Source organism: Phascolarctos cinereus, unplaced genomic scaffold (genome assembly GCF_003287225.1).
Source record: "Phascolarctos cinereus isolate Bilbo 61053 unplaced genomic scaffold, phaCin_HiC Scaffold_1;HRSCAF=81, whole genome shotgun sequence".
NCBI lineage: Eukaryota > Metazoa > Chordata > Mammalia > Diprotodontia > Phascolarctidae > Phascolarctos > Phascolarctos cinereus.
In genome coordinates, this window is record NW_027555514.1 from 72,642,481 (window position 1) to 72,662,661 (window position 20,181).

General features: G+C 39.7%; 1 protein-coding gene across 12 annotated transcripts in view; it reads left to right on the forward strand.

The window, feature by feature from the left end:
* Positions 1–19,909, forward strand: part of CCNY (cyclin Y) — a 286,765-nt gene extending 266,856 nt beyond the window's left edge. For all 12 annotated transcript variants that reach the window (XM_020990387.2, XM_078152440.1, XM_078152424.1 and 9 more), the window contains 2 exons: positions 13,328–13,490; positions 16,664–19,909. In XM_020990387.2, coding sequence (XP_020846046.1) covers positions 13,328–13,490; positions 16,664–16,780 — 280 coding nt within the window. In that variant the 3' untranslated portion in view covers positions 16,781–19,909. The remainder of the gene's footprint in view (positions 1–13,327; positions 13,491–16,663) is intronic.
* The last annotated feature ends 272 nt before the right edge of the window (positions 19,910–20,181 follow it).

The following is a 20,181-nucleotide window of genomic DNA, read 5'->3' on the forward strand; positions in this document are numbered from 1 at the left end:
AGGATTTGATCTCAGGTCTTCCTGACTCTAAGTCCGATACTCACCATGCCACCTAGCTGACATTCTTGTGGAATGACTTGTGTTCCAAAGAATTACAGGAAGCTACTCCAAGTTTTATGTAACTATGGTCCTCTGAGACTGGCCTTTTTTTTAAACTCAACATTTCCCTACCTCTTTCAGTTTAAAAGGTGGACCTACTGTAATCACTACACTGGTTTTGCAGCACATTTTAGCTAGTCTTACTCAATTTCCATGACCCTCCCCATCCAAAGTTAAACCTGGATGATAAACCCCAGGGCATATGACTGTGGACTCAGATCCATAAATTGACACACTTTTGCCTCTTCCGTTTGTACTTTGTCCCATTAAGCCATGGATTTAGCACGTCCCCAGGCAGTGAGGCACTCCATTCTTTGGGGGCCCTTCAAAGCTTTGAGCTATTCTCCTGAGTCTTTAGCAGAGAAACATTCCTTTCCTTTTTCCTTTCCTTTCCTTTTCTTTTCTCTTTACCATCCTTTATTAAATAAAATAGACAAACTATTATGGTATTCCTGATACTGAAAAGAATAAGACAGTATACAATTTCTTATTAAAAGTATAAAACAGATAGTTTAATATTCTTTCCAGAAAGAGCATATTATAGATTCCATGTCCCATTACAGGTTACAAATGTTAGGAACATTTATTTTATGACTTTAACCATAGTATTTGCTCATTAATTGACTCCTAATATATAGCATTAAAATATGACATACTAATTGAACTAGACAGAAGTGAACCCAGCTGGCCACTTTTAGTTGAACGAAGATGTGGTCAAGATATGATTTGATCTTATATTAGAGTATGTAGATACATATGGTATACTATAGATGTAGGATTATAGATTTGTCGTTTCATAGGTGTAAAGAGCTGGAAGGGACTTCAGAGGCATCTAGTCGAATCCTCTCTTCTTGCAGAGAAGGAAACTAAGGTTCCATGGAGGTTTAAGTGAATCATTCAAGGTCAAAAGGGAGTAACTTTTAAATATATGACCTGAACTCAGATCTTCTGATTCTAGAGCCAGTGCTTTGAACATTCTTCCATGCAGTGAAGTGTTCAGTGTGATTATTTTTTAAAAATCAATTTTGTATCTATAGGGAAAAATAAGGAAATCACTAGTAGAACCAGATTCAGCACCTATGCCTCCTCATACCAAGAACAAAGTGATGTTGATGACTGGGGATGAATACCAGGAAAATGGAGTGCTCTGATAGTTTGAATGGATGAGTTGATGAATGAAAATGCATTTATTAAGCAAAACATCATGCTAAGTGTTGGGAATACAAACAAAAAAGTAAGATGAACCCTAGTCATAAGGAGCTCATGTACTGAGAGAGGAGTACAAAAACATATAGATGAAAGTCCAGTTATTTTAATAAGTATGTATACTGGATGACAAAGACATGGTTTTATGTCTTATTTCTGACACATACTAAATGACTCTGGACAAGCCGCTTAACCTGTTAATACTCTAGGCAATTTTCTAAGAATATCATTTACAGATGAGTTACTGATATGCATTGGTGGAACAAGTTTCTGTAACAGGAATTGCTTGATTCAAAAAAACAAACAAACAACAAAACAGGTATTGATGCCCAAAAAATCAGATTGAGAGTTTTGTTAAAGTTAGGCTTCCTTAATGAAGCAACTGCCCATCTGCCTCCTAGGAATAGTGGAGAAAGTGCCAGACTTGGAGTCAGAAAGAACTTCATTCAGAGTTCTACCTCAGACACTCACTAGCAGTGTGACCTGGGCAAGTTATTTAATATCTCCCAGCCTCAGTTTCCTCATCTGTCAAATGGAGATAATAATAAATAGCACCAACCTTACAGGTTTGTTGTGAAGATCAAATGATTATAGTAAAGTGTTGTACAAACTGTGCTGTATAAATGTTTGCTATTATTATCGTCATAATTATTATTATTAACTAGGGTTTTATGGAGTTAGATTAGGAAATAAACAAATGTTTCTGGAATAGTCTGTGACCCTACTTCTAAATAATTTCTTTCTAAATAAAAACAAAACCACCAGAAGATTATCCATTGATTGTTAGATTCTTTGTGGCAACATTAAGCAGAAATCAAAAACTTTTTTGGATCCATTAAAGACCCCATCCTGTCAGTTGGCCAGTGCTCTGTGTGTGGCTACCCTCTAGCATGACCAGGTTCTATGTCCAGTCCTTATCACTACTGAGAAGTATACTAAATGCTTGGCCAGAATTCACCCAGCCCAGAAATAGTAATATCAAATTTAGAATTTATTATGGTTAGTAGTAATTTTTAACTTTCATTTAATTTACTGGATTCCACTAGGGTGTATGAATCACGAGTCCCTACCATCCTACCCTAGCCCCAAGTAAAGCCTTTTTCTTGCACTGAAATAGGAAAATTTTAGTTGAGTTAAGCAGCTTGGTGCAGATATATTTTTTTAAAGAACCAGAGATATTATAGCGTATGAAGAGGTTAAATTTAGCATTTTAGCCAAAAAAAAGTTACCGAACTCGTTGGACCTGAACTCTCTGTCCTTTGTGGAAAATGTCGTTGACAAGGCTGCCCCATCCAACGTGTGAGCCAATGATCAGAGTATTATGAATTCTTACAGAAGTTGGTTGATGTCTTCAAACATCTCATGGCAGGCAGAGGAAGAAAATAAAAAATGTTTACATAGGCATAGCTTGTTTCGTTCTACTTAAAAGGTCAAACTGCGATGTTAGAGTAGTAGAAGGTCTAAATAATTTTTACTAGCTTGGCTTTCCAGCAGGGTCCTGCTTCTTCTCCACGAGCTAGGTTTTTATGAGTATGAAAAATAATTAGTAGTAAAAGAGGCAGTGTGGTGGCATATGAGGACGAACCCCATCCGTCCCTTTAGGGATATGTGTGGCTCTGCTGAGGTAGAACACATTCTAAATCGGGCCAATTCAGTAACAGAGCTAGAAGCTTGTCAGAAGGTGGTTTGAAGGTGTGAGTGAATGTTCCCAGCAGCAATTACACTGTTGGTTTCCCAAATCACTCTTGTCACTTGACCACACCCTCTTTTTGTTGTTGTTGTGGTTGGATACTGTCTCCTTCCTGAGATTTGGTAATGTTTCTCTGTCCATGGTACCTCTCCTACTTGTATCACTATTACTTCCCCTCCCTCCCTATCTCCCTTCTCAGAACTTTAGTGTTTTTTTTTCCCATTGAAAACACCACCATCAAGGGGGCAACTAGGTGGCGCAGTGGATTGAGCGCCGGCCCTGGATTCAGGAGGACCTGAATTCAAATCTGTCCACAGACACATAACACTTACTAGCTGTTTGACCCTGGGCAAGTCACTTAACCCCCATTGCAAAAAATAAAAAATAAAAAGCCCCCCCTCCCCCAAAAAACAACAACCCACCATCATCTACCTAATTACTCTGGTTTAGAACCTGAGCATCATACTTAACCCTTATTCTCACCACCACCCCCCTCCCCAATATCCAGTCACTTGCTGCCTTTTCCATTCTTTCTACACACTATGTCTCACATCTTTCCCCTGCTTGTACGATCTAGTTTTTTCTCTTATCACCCCTTACATTGATTGTTAGAGTAGCCTTCCCTTTTCAGTCCATTCCCAACACATTGGCCGAAATAATCTTCCTAAAGCACATGTCTGAGCATGTCATTCCTCGGCTCATACGTTGTCAATGGCCCTAAGATGAAATAAAAATGACCTAGCTTGGCATTTGTAATTGTTCACAATCTAGCTAGATGTATGGGACATTGCTTTCCTTCCTACACTCTACATTCAAGCCAAACTGACTTACTTGTTGTGTGGCAAGATCAGCCGGCCATCTCCCTTGGACCTTTTTTTGGTCCTTTGCACAGGCTGTCCCCTGTGATTAGAACATGTTCCCTCTTTACTTCCTTTTCAGGTTCAATTTAAGCAGTTGAGTATTTATTAAGTATTTACCATTGTGTTAAATGCCAGGACTACAGATAAAAGCAGAGAGACAGTTCTACCCTCAAGGAGCTCACATTCTGAGGGGGAAGACAGTACATAAAAGGAAGCTAAAAAGTTTGAGGGTGGGAGATAACCCTCAAATTCCAGAGAGTTAGGAGTATAGCCTGGAGTGGAATCAAGGTGTGGCTGGAGGGCATCTCATTTAAATGGAAGTTCTGCCAAAAACCAGCCAATCAGAGGAAGAGGCAGCAGGGGTGGAAGGTACTTGGAGTGGGAGAAGTCCAGGGGTGGAGTGACCTTCCTGGGTGAAGAGATTTCTGTAGTGTGGTAGAGTCTAGAAAATCACCAGTGCTCCCTGGAGAGAAATGAGATTCAGCTCGTGATTGTCTCCAACAGGAAACTCTTTGTTGTTAGAGTTCTTTTACTTCTCTTCAAATGATCATGCATATCCTTAATCTGTTCACTTTGTCCCTTTAGAAGAATGTAAGCCTCTCAGGGGCAGGAACTGGTTTAAAAGTGTTTTTTTGTCTACTATCCCTAGCACCTGGGCACAGAGTCTTGCATGCAGTTGGTACTTCATAAATGTTATTGGACTTAATTGGATTGAATTATATATTTAAAGTTACTATTTTGCTGTGATGATTTTTGAAGAGAAACAAAGTATATTTCAACTCAGAAACCTAGGTCAAATGATCGCTTTGATGTATATGTCAAAATTCTGCGTCTAAATTCTATCACCCCCAAAAGAAGGAAGAAGACACTGTCTACTGGAGAATGCCTGTCAAAAATTCTTATCCCTTATGTTAAAGGTTTCTGGCCTTTGGAAGGAAAAATTCTAGAAATCCATTTTTAGAAAAGTGACACAGTGAATACAATAGTGGGCTTGGAGTCAGAAAGACTCATCTTCCTGAGTTCAAATCTGGCTTCAGACACTTAGTAGCCGTGTGACCTTGGGCAAGTCACTTAACTGTGTTTGCCTCAGTTTCCTCATCTGTAAAATGAGCTGGAGAAGGAAATGGCAAATACCTCCATTATCTCTGCCAGGAAAACCCCAAATGGGGTCATGGAGAGTCAGACATGATTGAAAAATGACTGAACCGTAATTTTTTAGAAGAGTTCTATTCTTTACATTTGGCCTTAGACACTGGCTAGCTGTGTGACCCTAAACAAGACATTTAATATCCGTTTCCCTCTGTTTCCTCAACTGTGAAATGAAGATAATAGTAGTATGTACCTCTCATGGTTTTTGTGAAGATCAAATGAAATAATATTTGTTTTTTTTTAAAGCACTTAATGCAATGCCTGGAATGTAGTGGGTGCTCTGTAAATGTTTATTCCCTTTGTGTTTATATAGTTTTATATAGTTTATATAGTTATATAAGTTTTTATAATTTATATAGTTTAAGTTTATAGTTATACAGTTTAAGGAAGCAGACATTACCTCCAGAATCAAATATATAATAATCTATTTAAAGCTGTTCCCACCTTTCCCACCCTCATCTAGTTTCCTCCTTTCCACATACTCTCCAGTTCGGCCACTCCCTTGCTGTCCCTCACTTATAACACTTCCTGACTTCACGAACTTTACGCTGGTTTTCCCCCATTCCTGGAATGGTGCCTCTTGCTACCTCCAACTTCTCTATTCTCTGACTTCCTTGGAGACTTGGCTCAATGCCCACCTGCCCCTGACGGCCTTCCCTAGACCCCTAACTACCCTCCTACACTAGTCATTTCCCTGTGACTAGTGACCTGCCCATGAGCTGTGTGTATCTTGTATATAAGTAGTCATTTGCATGTTGTCTCCCCTCCCCCTCCTTGGAAAATGAACTCTTTGGAAGCTGGAATTGTATTGGTGCCTTTTTTTTTTATCCCCTGTGTTTAGTACAGTGCATGGTAAGCACGCAAGAGTTCTGGCTTTAGAGTCAGAAAGACTTGAATTCAAATCCTGCCTCCAGATACTTGTTAGTGTTAGTGCCATGTGATCCTGGGCAAGTCCCATCCCCTCTGTGAGCCTCAATTTCCTCACGACATGGTCCTCCTGACTCTTGGGCCCGTGCTGTATCCACTGTGCCTCCTAGCTGCCCCAGTACTTTGTAAACCCTGAAGCACTATATAAATGCTAGCTATTATTATTGGCTGACATTTTTTTCTAGACCTCTAAAGTAACTATTTTGTAGTTTGATTGGTATGGCATTGAATAAATAAATGGATTTAGATATTATTATCATTTTTATGATATTGGCACAGCCTACCCACGAGCAATTAATATTTCTCATTATTTATTTAGGCCTGTTGTTATTTCTATAAAGACTGCTTAGTAGTTATATTCAAATAGTTCCTGTATATCTCTTGGTATGGAGACTTCCAAATATTTTATACATTCAATAGTTATATTGAATGGAATTTCTGTTTCTATTTCTTGGTGGGTTTGGTTAGTTATCCTTTCATTTTAAAAAAATGGGAATGTAAAAGCCTGGAAAGTTACATTTCCTAGCCCTTTCCAAACCTTGTGGCCTTCCTTCAGGTCATCCTCCTCCTTCTCCTCTGCCTCAGATGCAGAACTGTCTTCCTGATACTCTGAGCTCTGAAAGGTGAGTTTTTGCCTTGCCTTGCCTGGCACCAGATCTACACTTTCCTTTCCAGCTATTTCCAAACCATGCTTCTACTTGGGTGTCCCCTCTCCCTTTCTAACTTGTCTCTCCTTGGTACAATAAGCTCCACAAGAGTAGGGCCGTCTTGCTTGGCTGGATTTGTGTCCCCAGAGCTTTGTACAGTTCTGGCCATACAGTAAACAATAAATGCTTTCTCACTCATGCAGTCATGCAGTCATTTTAATAGCAAACCTTGGATTAGCTTTTTTTTTTATGGAAAAGATCTATGGGGAGATTGTTTGTTGGGAAGTGACTCATGCATCAGAACAAGATGTATTAATTTTTAAAAACAAGGAAAAGAAGAAAATGCTGCCCATGCAAAATTGCGTTCTAGATTGTAGATAATTTGGCAAGATCAGCATTGAATTACAGATTTGCCTATAGCATAAAAAAAGTCAGCACTTACTCAGCTTTTAGCAAGGAAACTTTGTGTGCTCCCAGAGATCTTTGTGTAGAGCTGATTTGAGCTATTAGTGATTTTTGATATTTTGATGGCATTCTGAGAAGTGTTACCATATTTTGCTGGTTCTCCTCCTACCTTTCAGGCCTACTTCCTTGGTCTCTTTCTCTGGATCCTCTTTCCCTGCCTTCCTCCTCTCAGACCATCTTCCCATGAATCGCTGGCCAAACACTGGTATTCCTTAGGGCTTTCTTCTCTTCTGTTCTTTCTCTAGTCTCCCTCCCTTAGTGATAATCTCATCCATTCCTGTGGCTTCATCTATCCCTTGAACAACTCTTAAGTCTGTGTCTTTTGCCTTAATCCTTTTTCTGAATACTAGGCTTACAGTTCCCACCATCTGCTATACATTTCTACCTGGATAGAGGGCCATAGAGGTTAATGCTGGAAGTGACCATAGAGGTCATCTAGTCTAACCCCATCATGTGACAGATGAGGAAACTGAGGACCAGAGACATTAAGTAGCAAAACTGGTCCAGCCTGGATTTGAACCAGTTTTCCCCCATATGTAGTGCTCTCAACAACAATCCCAAATTCGGCATATCTAGAACCTACTTTCTGTATTTCCCAGTTTCTATTAACGATCCCAACAGACTGGAGACCTCACTGCCATCTTTGACTCCTCCTCTTCTACTTTTTATATACTTACCAAGTCTTTAAAAATAATTTTACATACATTTATAATCTGTGTTTTCCACTGCTCCCTCAATTGAACATATAAAAAAAAACACCTCTCACTAAACATGCATAGTTAATCAAAACAAAGACCTGCGGTGGCAAGGTCTGAAAATGTTTGTCTTTCTGCAATTTAAGTTGATTATGTTTCTGGCAAAAGTTGAGCAGCATGTTTCTTTCTTCTTCGTCTTTTGGACTCGTGGCTCATCTTTGCATTGATCAGAGTCCTAAAGTCTTTCAGGGTTGCTTTTCTCTAGAACATGTTGTCATCGTATTACTTGTTACTCTGGTTCTGTTCACTTTGATCTGTATCAGTTTATAGAAATCTGCCTAGTTTCATTAGAAACTATTCATTTTGTCATTTCCTCTGGCATAGCAATAGTCCATTACATTCAAATTCAGCTATTCCCCAGTAGGAAGATACTCCTTCCCATCTTGGTTTCTAGTTTTTGGCTACTACAAAAAGAACTGCTAAAAAGATTTTGTACATATACATTTTTTTTTCCTTTTCCTAGGATCTTCTTGGGGTATGGATGTAATAGTGGTATATCTGGTCCACAGGGTACACATAGTTAAATAATTTGGAGGGAGCATTGTTCTAAAATGCTTTCCAAAATGGCAGCAGCAACTAATGCATCCACTGAGTACAGTCATATACCTGTTTTCCAACAGCACTTTGCCCATTTGTCACTTACCTCTTTTGTCATCTCTAGCAGTCTGATCAGAAGGAAGAAAAAAACAACAAGGAATAAATTGAATTTATATTTCTCTAATTATCATTGATTTACAGCATTTCTTCTTGTGATAGTTGATAGCTTGGGTCTACTCATTTGAAAACTGCCTGTGTGTATCTTTTGATCACTTATCTGTTGGGGGACATGGCTCTTGGTCTCATACGTTTGAATCAATTCCTTATATATCTTGGAAATGAGTGAGAGACCTTTTTCAAAGAAACAGCAAAAAAAAAAAATCCAGTTGCCTCATAGCCTTCTAACTTTAGATTTGTTTCTGCATAAATCACAGGCTCAATCCCTGTTCCTATCTCACTCACCTTGCTTTTACTCATCCTATATTCCAGTCAAACTGGATATATAAGTGTTATGTATTTCTGCCTCCATGTCTTCTTTTATGCTCTTCGATGTCTAATGCCTTTACTGTGGATTCCAATTCCTGCCCATCCTTCAAGTCCTTGTTCAGATGAAGAAATCCCTAATCTTCCTACGCAGAAATAAGCTCTGCATTTCCTAAACTTACACAGCACATTAACTTTTCCCCTCGTGGCTCTTCTTCACATTGTTGCTTATGTTAATGGTTATTTGTGTATGTCCTATCTTTCCTATGAGATTATAAGCTCCACAACGACAGGAAGAGTCCTCCCTTGTGTCTCATGTAGCATCTCGCATTTGGTAGGTACTAGAAAAATACTTGTTGAATGAAGTAAGGAATGGAAAAAAGATTAGCATGTGTGTGCAAGGCATGTTGTGAGTGTAGTGTGGTGTCATCATAAGCAAATCAAAGATTTAACTTCTCTAACGTAGCTATTTAAGTTGGACCTGACATAGACATCATTCCCAGCTTCCTGAGTGGGCTGATTGGCTGTTACCCTCCATTGTGCTGCATGCCAGATGGCAGGAAAGCCATTAGCTATTAGCACAGCAAAGGAACAGACTACTGCTAAACTGGAGGGGCGAAAATGTAGCCACCATAGCTGATAACCCTGAGAAATGCACCAGCCTTCTGTCATGCTAGCAAAGCTTGCAAGCAGTACATAAAATCAGGGATAGGCATGGCTTCCATTGCTGCGGCTTAGAAACCTGTAAAATACTTGGAAGTGATGGGAGGAGGTGACAAGTAGGAGTAGAGCAGCTGTAGTGTGCAGACAAGTGGGCGTCCTGGGTCACTGGGAATATTTTCTTTTGCATATGTGGGTGTATTTGACCCATCTTGTAAATGTAACCCTGAGATTTATGTGCCTGTATCTAAAGCCAGGGTGCCTCAAGTTTAGGACATTAGAGGAATTTGCTTGGGCTGAATCTGTGTCACAATCTTATTAGTAATCATAGCTATCATTAATATTTTACTTTAAGCTTTGCAGAGCATGTTACATATTATTTCATTTGATCCCCATAGGTAGGTACTATTATTATCCCCTTTTTACAGATGAGGAAACTGAGTCTGAAAGAGGTTAAATGACTTGCCTAAGGTCAACACAGTAAGTGTCTGCAGCATGATTTAATCCTATTTCTTCCTGGTTCCCAAGTCCAGTGATTATCACTATGCCATATAGCTTATTGGAAGCTTCATTTCCTGACATTATAGGATGTACTAATATTTGTGAGGCAGTTGAGTTCAAATCTGGCCTCAGACATGTGCTAGTTGTATGACCCTGGGCAAGTCCTTCAGTGTCTGTTAGGCTTAGTTTGCTCATCTGTAAAATGGGGATAATAATGGCGCCTCCCTCCCAGAGTGGTTGTGGATCAAATGAGATAATATTTGTGAAGTGCTTAGCAGTGTCTGACACATAGTAAGTACTATATAAATGTTAATATTCACATTCATTTCCCAACAGTAGTGCCTCCCCAAAACACCAAGTTTGTCAGCTTCCTGTTTACCCAGGGTTGCCTGGGGGGCTTGGACAGAAAGGCTTTATTCCTACCCAGAGAGCTGCTAGAGCCTGGGGTATGGAGGCCATGTTCCTCCCTGAAGCAGGGCCTCTGGAAAAATGTACATTGTTTAAAGCAAACAAAAAAGAAACTATCCTGGGCTGGACCTGAGAAATGCCTTACCAGAGAACCCTCCTGACCTGGGTAGGCTTTCTGCCTCTCTAGCTGAGTAATTTTCAGCTCTCCTGATACTAAATAAAAAGGTTTCTCTTAAAATTTAGAAACTTTGTGGTGACACCTTCTGGTCGCCTCCAGGTTGACGTCCGTCTCTCATTTCCTAAATTCATGAATCCTAACACTTTGACTTCATCAGTTATGAGCTTAAATTCTTTTTCATCATTTGCTTTTTTAAAGACCTGTCTTGGCTCAAAATATTTCACAAGATAAGTCTGGTTAAAACCTATTAAAGTTAGAAATAAATGATCAAAGTAAAAGAGATGACAAACACAGAGATGTGTGAGTAAATTGGGGCAAAGTACAGTAAAATAATTAAATCCAATAGTTAAACATTAAACGATAGCTTTCTGCATCTTTTAAAAAAACCTTTAATGTGCAGTAGGTCTTCTGTTTGTCTAGGCCACTTAGTTTATGCAATTTGATATTGAGTTCATAAGATTTTGACACTTATTCTTTCACTCTTCATCATAAAACCCCAGTCTTATCACATTGGATATTCAGCATAGCTCTGATGAGCAGGGTGTAGATCAGGGGGGTTCTTGGACCACTGAAGCATGTTATCTCTTTCTCTAGGCTTAGCCTGTTTAGTGACATGTGGCATGATTCAAGGTTATGAAGTAATATTTCATGTACATTTGGGAATTTCTGTAATTCTGGAATAATTCTCCTTCTTATTTATATAGGGGTGTGTGTGTATGCTTGCATGCATGCATGCATGCATGTATGTATGTATGTATAGTAGTTCCTCCCTTCTCATTAGGTTATTTAGTGAGAGGATTAGAATTTACACACACACACACACACACACACACACACACACACACATACATACACACGTATGCATACCTATATAAATCTATATACACATAGTAATAAGATCAAATAATTTACATGGAATGAGAAAGAGAGAGATTGAGGTCTTGACTGTGAGCCCTCCATGCTTCCTTCTGGAGGGCCGAGAGCCTCTGCAGTGTCAGGGTTCACTTTTGTGGAAGGATCTTAGTTGTCTCTCACTCCCTGATGTAGGATACCTTCCTCAGATCTAGCAGTGTTTGAAGTCACCTCCCTCTACCTTCCTGTCCCCTCCTGCTCCTCACTGCAGCTTCCAACACCTCCACTTCCTCCAGTTCTGGACAGATGTGAAGAATCATTTCTCACATATGTCTCAAATGGCGCTTGTATTAGCAGCAGGTCTCAAGATTTCATGGAGAACAGAAGGTAGAACGTAGGACAAAGACCTGGGACAAGGTCTGAATCAGGAAAGGGACTGTCAAGAGATGGAAAACAAACAAACAAACAAACAAACTTAGAAGCGTCCAAGTTTCATCAAGTAACAGTCACAGACCAAAACAATGACTAGTGTTAGAACCAGAGGCCCTGTCTTAACAGAACAAGATTCAAAAATTCCAGATGGCGGCATTGTCAGACTCTGGTCCAAGGCTCACAAGTCTCATAGAATATTAGAGCTGACAGGAGCCCTGGCCCTAGCTTCTCCTTTTATAGATAAGGATCTGAGGCCAACAGGGACAAGTGACTGACTTGACCAAAGACACACAACTGGTTACTAGCAGGGACAAGACTAGAGCCTAGATCTCCTGTCTCACAGTGCAGTGTTCTCTCCATTGCACAGTGTGACACTCATCCAGTTTTAGAGTTGGAAGGGATCTGAGAGGTCATCTAATTTGGCCCCCTTCATTTTGCAGATGCATAAATTGAGAATTTGAAGAGTCAAATGACTTGTCCATAGTCACATGGGTGGAAAGTAATATTGGAAATCGGATACCACGCTAGGTCTCCTGCATCCAGGGCCAGCACTCTTACCCCCACTAGAGGAGAACATCATCAGCATCACTAACTTTTTTTTGGTGAGGCGGTCAGGGTTGAGTGACTTGCCCAGGGTCACACAGCTAGTAAGTATCAAGTGTCTGAGGCCAGATTTGAACGCAGGTCCTCCTGACTCCAAGGCCGGAGCTCTATCCACTGAGCCACTTAGCTGCCCCTACCATTACTGAATTTTATATAATGCTTTAAGGTTTGGAACATACTTTACATATGTTAATTCCTTTGAAACATTGTAGGAAAGGAACATTGCAGCCCATTGAGCAGCTCACCAAGCTGAGAAAGGCATGGAAGGTTCAGCCTGTCCAAGGACTGGCCATCACTAGAGTTCTGTAATACTTCAGGAAATTCATTAGTCCACACCCTCCCAGCTCCTCCCCCTGTGCTGAATGGAAGCCTGTGGATTTTTGAGTGCTTTTATGAAAAGGTGCTTCTAGATCCTTCTCATCTTTTCCCCTCCCCCCTCTTTTCCAGTTCATTGCCTTAGTAGTGACACACTGTTAGAAAAGGATCAGAGGGTATGTGAATTCACCAAGAGATGCCTCTCAACACCTTTTAGCTATTGTGCCCAAATTAATGGGCTCTTCCTGTTGGGTCCTGCTGTCAGAAGTCCACTGACTGTGTACTGAGTCAGAGCCGGGAAGTGAATCATTCTGGAACACTCTTGGCAATCATCCCATTGAATCGGGCTCCCTCCTTCTGGACACCGACAGGATCAAGTAGTCTCTGATTTAATACCAAGTCCAGTGGCTAAACTGCAGCTGTGCCCTACCAAATTAAGCTACATGTTTCCCCTTAAATTATACAATTTCCCAGGCTTGTTTCTCAAACCACTGAGTGGCTGCGCCCCTTCGTTGGAGCCCCATACCTAAGTGTGCCCTATTTCTGACTTTGTTTTTCAGGAATGAGCTGGAGCGACAATTTCTTGAACTGCTGCAGTTTAACATCAATGTTCCTTCCAGTGTTTACGCCAAGTATTATTTTGATCTTCGTTCCCTGGCAGAAGCAAATAATCTCAGCTTTCCCTTGGAGCCTCTCAGCAAAGAAAGGGCTCACAAGCTTGAGGTGAGATGCTTAAGAACAAAACAGAACACCACAATGCATCATTAGGGATACGTCCAGTGCACTCATTATTAGCACTGAATATGGATGAGGAGGAAGAAGCTTTTTCAAAGTATGGTTTGTTGTCAGATAAAACCAAAAGTAGTTACTGGTATGGTATGTTCTTTACAGTGTTCATGGCTGCTTGGCCAAAACATGAGGTTAGGAGCTTTGGGATCCATGCATGTTTAAATAGATATCTGACCCAGATTCTGATCATTTTCTCAATATCATCCTTTATTTAATGTGAATATTTTATCTGTCTGTCTATATGTCTGTCTGTCTGTCTCTCTCTCTCTCTGGGAACTTTGACCAGCTCCATTCCTGGTTTAGGCTGGTTTATCTCTCATTAGGCAACTTTGTGACTTCCAATCCTAGGGGCTTATCATATTGATGCCAAACTTAGCGGTGCTTGATTGGTCTCAGCTGTACTACATCTCAGAACTCCCCAGCTCAAGAGATCCGCCAGCCTTAGCTACCTACCTTTTAGCTGGGGTCATATGTATCCTCCACCATGCCCATCTAGTGTGACTATTTCATTTGGAAATCACAGAATTGTAGAATTTTAGAGCTGAAAGTGAAGTCACTGGGTATCTAATCTAACCTGTATCTGAAAAAGAATGCCCATTGTGGCATAATTAAAAAGTGAAGTGGTCGTTCAAGCCATTCCACTTTTCAGCAGTTCTAATTGTTAGGAAGTATTTTTTTTCATCCCAAATTTGCCTCTCTGTAATTTAAAATAATTCTTACAGGTTCTTCCCTCAGGAGCCATTTAAAGCAAGCCTTAATTTCTTCTATACATAAAAAACCTTCAGATTCTTGGAGACAGCTTTTATTTCCCCAAGTTTACTCTTCTCCGGCTGAGTATCTCTAGTTTCTTCCATCAGTAGCCTTTAAAAAAATTAAGTGTGTAACCCTTGGCCTCATAGTCAATTAAAACACCCAGAAAGCCACCTAAGAAGATTTTCTAGCAAAGAGAACCATCACTGTCTCTTCCTAACGTGTCTAGAAAAGTTAAATTACATAGAGAGAACACTCGGTTCCGGAGCTGTAGCTTGGACTTTCCTATTTCCTTGACACCATACTACTGAGAGACAAAGGCCAGTTCTCTTTCTCTTGGACTCAGTTTGGGGCCTGGGTTGGTCAACCCCATTCCTAAAGTGACTCATGACCCCAGATCTGGAGATGACTCATCTTTATGATGAGAACATGGACTTCTCGCTGTTCCCCTAAACTGGCCAATATGTGTGCCGCTTTGGAAAAGTTAAGGGAGAAGAACAGAGAAAGGAGAGGAGGGAAGGGGAGAAAGGGGAAGTGAGGGGAGAGGGTCTTACTGCAATTTGGATATGCTGAGAGTCAGGTACCACAATCAAGCAGCCCTAATGAACTATTGACCTTTTCCCTCCCTCCTCCCTGGCTTTGTCACCTCAACTAACTGTAGGTCAGGCTGGTCTAGAGCTTTAGGCATGGCCAAAGACATCAAGACCCAACACTATTTCACTCAACTAATGTACAGTTCCCATGAAAATGTTACTCAGTAATAGATAGGAGCAAAGGGGATCTGCAGAGAGTTCAGAACTGCAAATCAGACAAAATGTGAGAATACTTCAGTATTTTTAGAAATTAAATACGGGAATGATGAATTGATTAAATATATTTCAATAGGAAATTTATGAAGCAGGCAGCTAGGTGGTACAGTGGAGAGAATGCTGGACCTGGAATCGGGAAAGCTTAAGTTTGAGTCCTGCCTCAGATACTTAACTAGCTGTGTGACCCTGAGCAAGTCACATAACTGCCATCTGTCTCGGTTTCCTCAACTGCAAAATGGTAACAATAATAACACCTACTTCCCAGGGTTCTTGTGAGGATCAAATGAAATATTTGTAAAAAGTACTTAGTAGAGTGCCTGGCACGTAACGGGTGCTTAATATATGCTTATTCCTTTATTAAGCTCCTACCATGTGGTAGAGATACAAACACAAAAATTTCTGGTCTCAAAGAATTTACATTTTACTGAGAGAAGTCCCAGAGAGCTACAAGTACTTCAGAGGATACCTAAGCTAATCCTCTTATTTTTAGAGATGAGGAAACTGAAGCCCAGAAAGAAGGCAAGTGAGTTACTTACTTAGTGGCAGAGGCAAGATCATAACCCAGGGCTCCTGACCCCATGCTCAGTGTTCCTTCCTCTGCACTGTGGTGTGTTAGGAAAGTAAAAATGAAAAATAAAATCAAAGCGTTAATTATTGAATTAGCAATTTAGTGAAATTGAGGAAGGGAAGGGAAAGGAAGGAAGGAAAAACAGGAGGGAGGGAGGGAGGAGAGGGAAGAAAAGAGAAGGAAAGAAGAGATGGAGAGAAAGAAGAAAGAATGGGGCAGCTAGGTGGTGCAGTGGATTGAGCACTGGAGTCAGGAGGATCTGAGTTCAAATCCAGTCTCAGACCAGACACTTGACAGTTACTAGCTGTGTGATCCTGGGCGAGTCACTTAACCACAGTTGCCTCACAAAAGAAAAAGAAAGAAAGAAAGAAAGAAGAAAGAGAAGGAAGGGAAGGGGAAGGGAAGAAGGTGAAAGGAAAAGGAAAAAAGGAAGGGAAGGAAGAAGAAAAGAAAAAGAGAGGAACAAAAGGATAAAGGAGAGAAGCAAAGAAGGAAGGATGGAAGGAAGAGAGGAAATGAAGGAAGGGAGAGGAAGAAAGGGAAGGAAGGAAGAAAGAAAGGACTGCAGGCCAGTGCTCTATCCAGTGCCACCTTACTGCTCTATCTTATGACAAAGAAATAGTAGGCTCTTAAGTACAGAATAAGGCTTACATTCTCTGTCAAAGCTAGTATATTGACTTATTTTTCATAACTGTTCATATATTTCATTCATTCTTCAAGCAACTATCCAGTTCTCTTCAAGGCATTCTGTTTTATGCATTCCCTTAATTGGACCAACACTATCGAAGAGGTTTGCTTCTTCCTTATGAAATCTTTCTCCTGGAATTCCTGAATTTCTGCCTAAAGGTGTTACAGAAATATATTGTCGTTATTATTATTTTTATTATTGAAGGTTCTTAGTAAATATTTGTCAAATAGAGTCACTTGATTTGAACCCAGTTGGTTCATGTCTGACCTTCTCCCTCTCTCCTGGCTTGCAGGCCATCTCTCGTCTGTGTGAAGACAAGTATAAGGACTTAAGAAGATCTACGAGGAAGCGGTCAGCTAGTGCTGACAATCTGGCTGCATTGAAGTGGTCTCCAGCCATCATCTCCTAACAGTGGCATGTAGGATATTCTTACAAAAATACTGTTTTCACCCCTCTGGTTTCTCATTTGGTTTGGGAAAACACAAAGACTCTGGGGGTTTTTGGTTACGTTTTTGTTTGGTTTTGTTTTTAATCCTTAGCTCCGACAAGCTGCCTTTACACTGCCTCCTCACCCTGTGGCACACACGCAGCAACTTTTCAGTGGAAAGATAAATCAGTATTTGGGAAATCCTGTCTCATGCCTCCCCCCCCCCACAATGTCACTAACCTTTGGCGAGGGAATGGGGGACTCTGCAGGAAGAAACGGAGGAAAAGGAAAGTAGTGTAGAGGCAAGAAAGAAAGATATAAATGACTTTGTCATTTTTTTTTGAGATACCGTGCTCATCAATAGATAAATACAAAATGAAAACAAAACAGGAGATAAACAAGTTTGGATGTACACTAAGGAAAATGAGTGGCATTGTTTTTTACCTTAACCTGAAATTCAGCTCAGTACATTCTGTTGGATTTTTTGCATTCCTTCTAGCTGCTTTTCAGCGTTTGAGGCATGGTTTTTTTTTGTTCTTCTTTTTTGGTCCTGCAGAGCAGAGAATATAGCTTGTATCTACCGTAGCACAAACATCCAAATAAATGGTATTGGTTGTTCCTTACTGCACTATTCTCTGTGAGCTGTCTTCTTAGCTATCACCCTTCAGAAGTATTGTACATTTCTTATGTTTCTAGATGCCTGAACTGTCCCTTTCATTTTTGTCCCCAATAACAAAAAAGTTACCTTGACTGTAGTGCTGAACCAAAAGTATACAAAGTAATCCAACATTCCTGTGCTAATTCTTCTTAAGTTTTTTCCCCACCAAAAAATGGAAATTCACACAAAGTGCTTGTGCCTTCCTGTGTTCTTGGAGCGGTTTTGTTTTCTCTGACCTAAAGATGCAGATGTCGAAATACTCAGACTTTATGGGCCAAGAGGAAGCAATGGGCTGCAGAAATCTCTACTGGGTTGCAATTCCAATTCCCCTATCCTCGCCTCCCCCTAACCACTTAGATCCTTGCTTGAATTCACATCACAAAAGTGGTTTTTTTGTACATCCCACCTAGTTCATTCATCCATCTCCATTGTTACAAGCAATATCCTCCTCAATTTTTATATGTTTACTTTAAATCAAACTTAAGTCTGTTTGTATAAAAAATTTTTTTAAAAACTTAAAAAAATGGGTGGGTGGGAGGAGGGTTTCCCTGGGAAGATAATTGAAGAGATGAATGTTAATTAACCTTTATTGAGGTATTTTTCACAGGTTGAATTAACAAAAAAACCAAACCCACCACCACCACCACCATGAACTCAACTTGTATTTTTCATTGTGGGTGCTCAGAGAAATTTAAACAAAATTAAAACTGTGAAGAAGGTTAATGTTTCATGAATTATGATTGTACCTTTTTCATTTCCTAATTATTCCTGGTTTTCCTTATGAGATAAAGCAGAAAATTTTATAGTAATGTGAAGATTGAGAGGCAGCATGGTACAGTGGATAGAGGGCCAGCCTAGAGTCAGGAAGACCTGGATTCAAATGCTGACTCTGACACATACTGACTGTGAAATCATGGGCAACTTTCTTATCCTTCTGTGCCTCAGGCAATTCTTTAATATTCAAAGTTATGGATGAATTACTGATCTTCATCCATGGAGGGAATTTCCACATCCTGGAGTTCCCTATACCAATGAAATCACAAGTCTGGACCTATATACATAAGTAGCATTAAAATGTATTCAGGGTGGGTGGGGGGCATGGTAATTTTCAACTCAAGTCCATGAATCTGATTCTGTGAAGGTTTTTTTTTTCTTTTTATACTTTTCTTTTGGATCTGATGACAGAGAAGAGGTCTTCTAGTCTCCCCCCATTCCCCCTCTTTTTTTTTTTTTAATCAGTGATGTGAATGACAGATTTCCTGAGTTTTTTTACATGCTTTTTTGGACTAGCTGAAAATGGAAAGATCTTCCATTAGTTTTCTTCCCTACCTTAGTGCCAGAAGGTCGTAGACCTGACCCATGAATATATTTATTCACACCTCTCAGTGAAACATGCCTTTGAAACAAATGGCCTTCTAAGGGCCAAGGTACCAATTCCAGACTGAATATTCTCTATTTGCAGGCTCATGTGATTAATCCCCTCTGTGACCTGATTGTTGGCCCAGAATGATCCACCCGGTTCTTTCTAATCTATCATTTAAAAAAAAAAAAGGAAAAAAGGAAAAAGAAAAGAAAAACCCAAACCTCAAAATGAAATTCCTTCCTCTCCTGATTGTGCCCATTGATTTGAGATAACTTCTCTGTTCACATGCAGGTTCTATTTGGAACAGAAAACTGAACAGAGGAAGAGCTCTGAAAATATAATAGAAAGTACAAAATGTATTCCAAAAATCTGTCTAGCTGAAAAAAAATAAAGGGACATATTTTCTTAGCTTTCTTACCTCTGAAGAAAAATGAGTTCCTACCATAATGTAGATGGTCATCATCTTTTACCAAACCATTTCAGAAAAGAAGTTCTGTTATCTTTCTAACAGAAATTGTAGTTTTATCCCTTTTATTTGAATGAGAGACATATAAACTTTGAATTATGTAAATATCTCAATGCATCTGCTATAATTTTGTGGAGTTTATTAAAACTACTTTAAAGATTGTATAGTCTATTTATTGTATGTATGTACATACAGTCTGATACTTAAAATTTAAAGTGGATTCCATAAAATTTGGCTCAGTCTTGTTTAGACTATTGAATATTGTTTTAGCCTTGTGCACTGGACTCTACCTCTGTATAGGAGAATTTTCCATCCTCTTTCATTAGTACTGATTCTGTGATTAACTTGGTTATGTTTCTTGCACTAAGGTTTTATTTGAAATCTGCTGTAAGTGTAGATTTTCTGTTTTCAGTTTTGCCGTAGAAATCATTTGACATGTAGGTGAATAGTTATTTTGGGGTTTATTATTTTTTTCTACATGATAATGAAAACTTGCTTTTTTTTGTTTCAATTTGTTCTGTTTGCCAAAAAAAAGTACAGTACCTATTGATAAATAGTAGTGACTGTAATCTGTTTGCAAGGTGATTTAATACCATACAATTAAAACAAATTACTATTTAGGAACATATTGTCTTAGTGTAGTTTTTGGGAGCTCCTCTGGCTGCAGAGTTTCATCATTGATGAATGAAGGTAAATTCTCTTACAGGGTGAACATGAGAACAGAGTTCATTGACTGAAATTATGACCTTGACTCAAGCAGCAAATATGTGTATTGATGCTTTTAAAAAATGAAAATCATCTGTGGGATCAAGGCTTTTTATCGGGTAGGGGGATAGAGGGAAGGGAAGAAGGGAATCGGGTATTGAAACTTACTTCACATTAATCCCTTTCTGGGT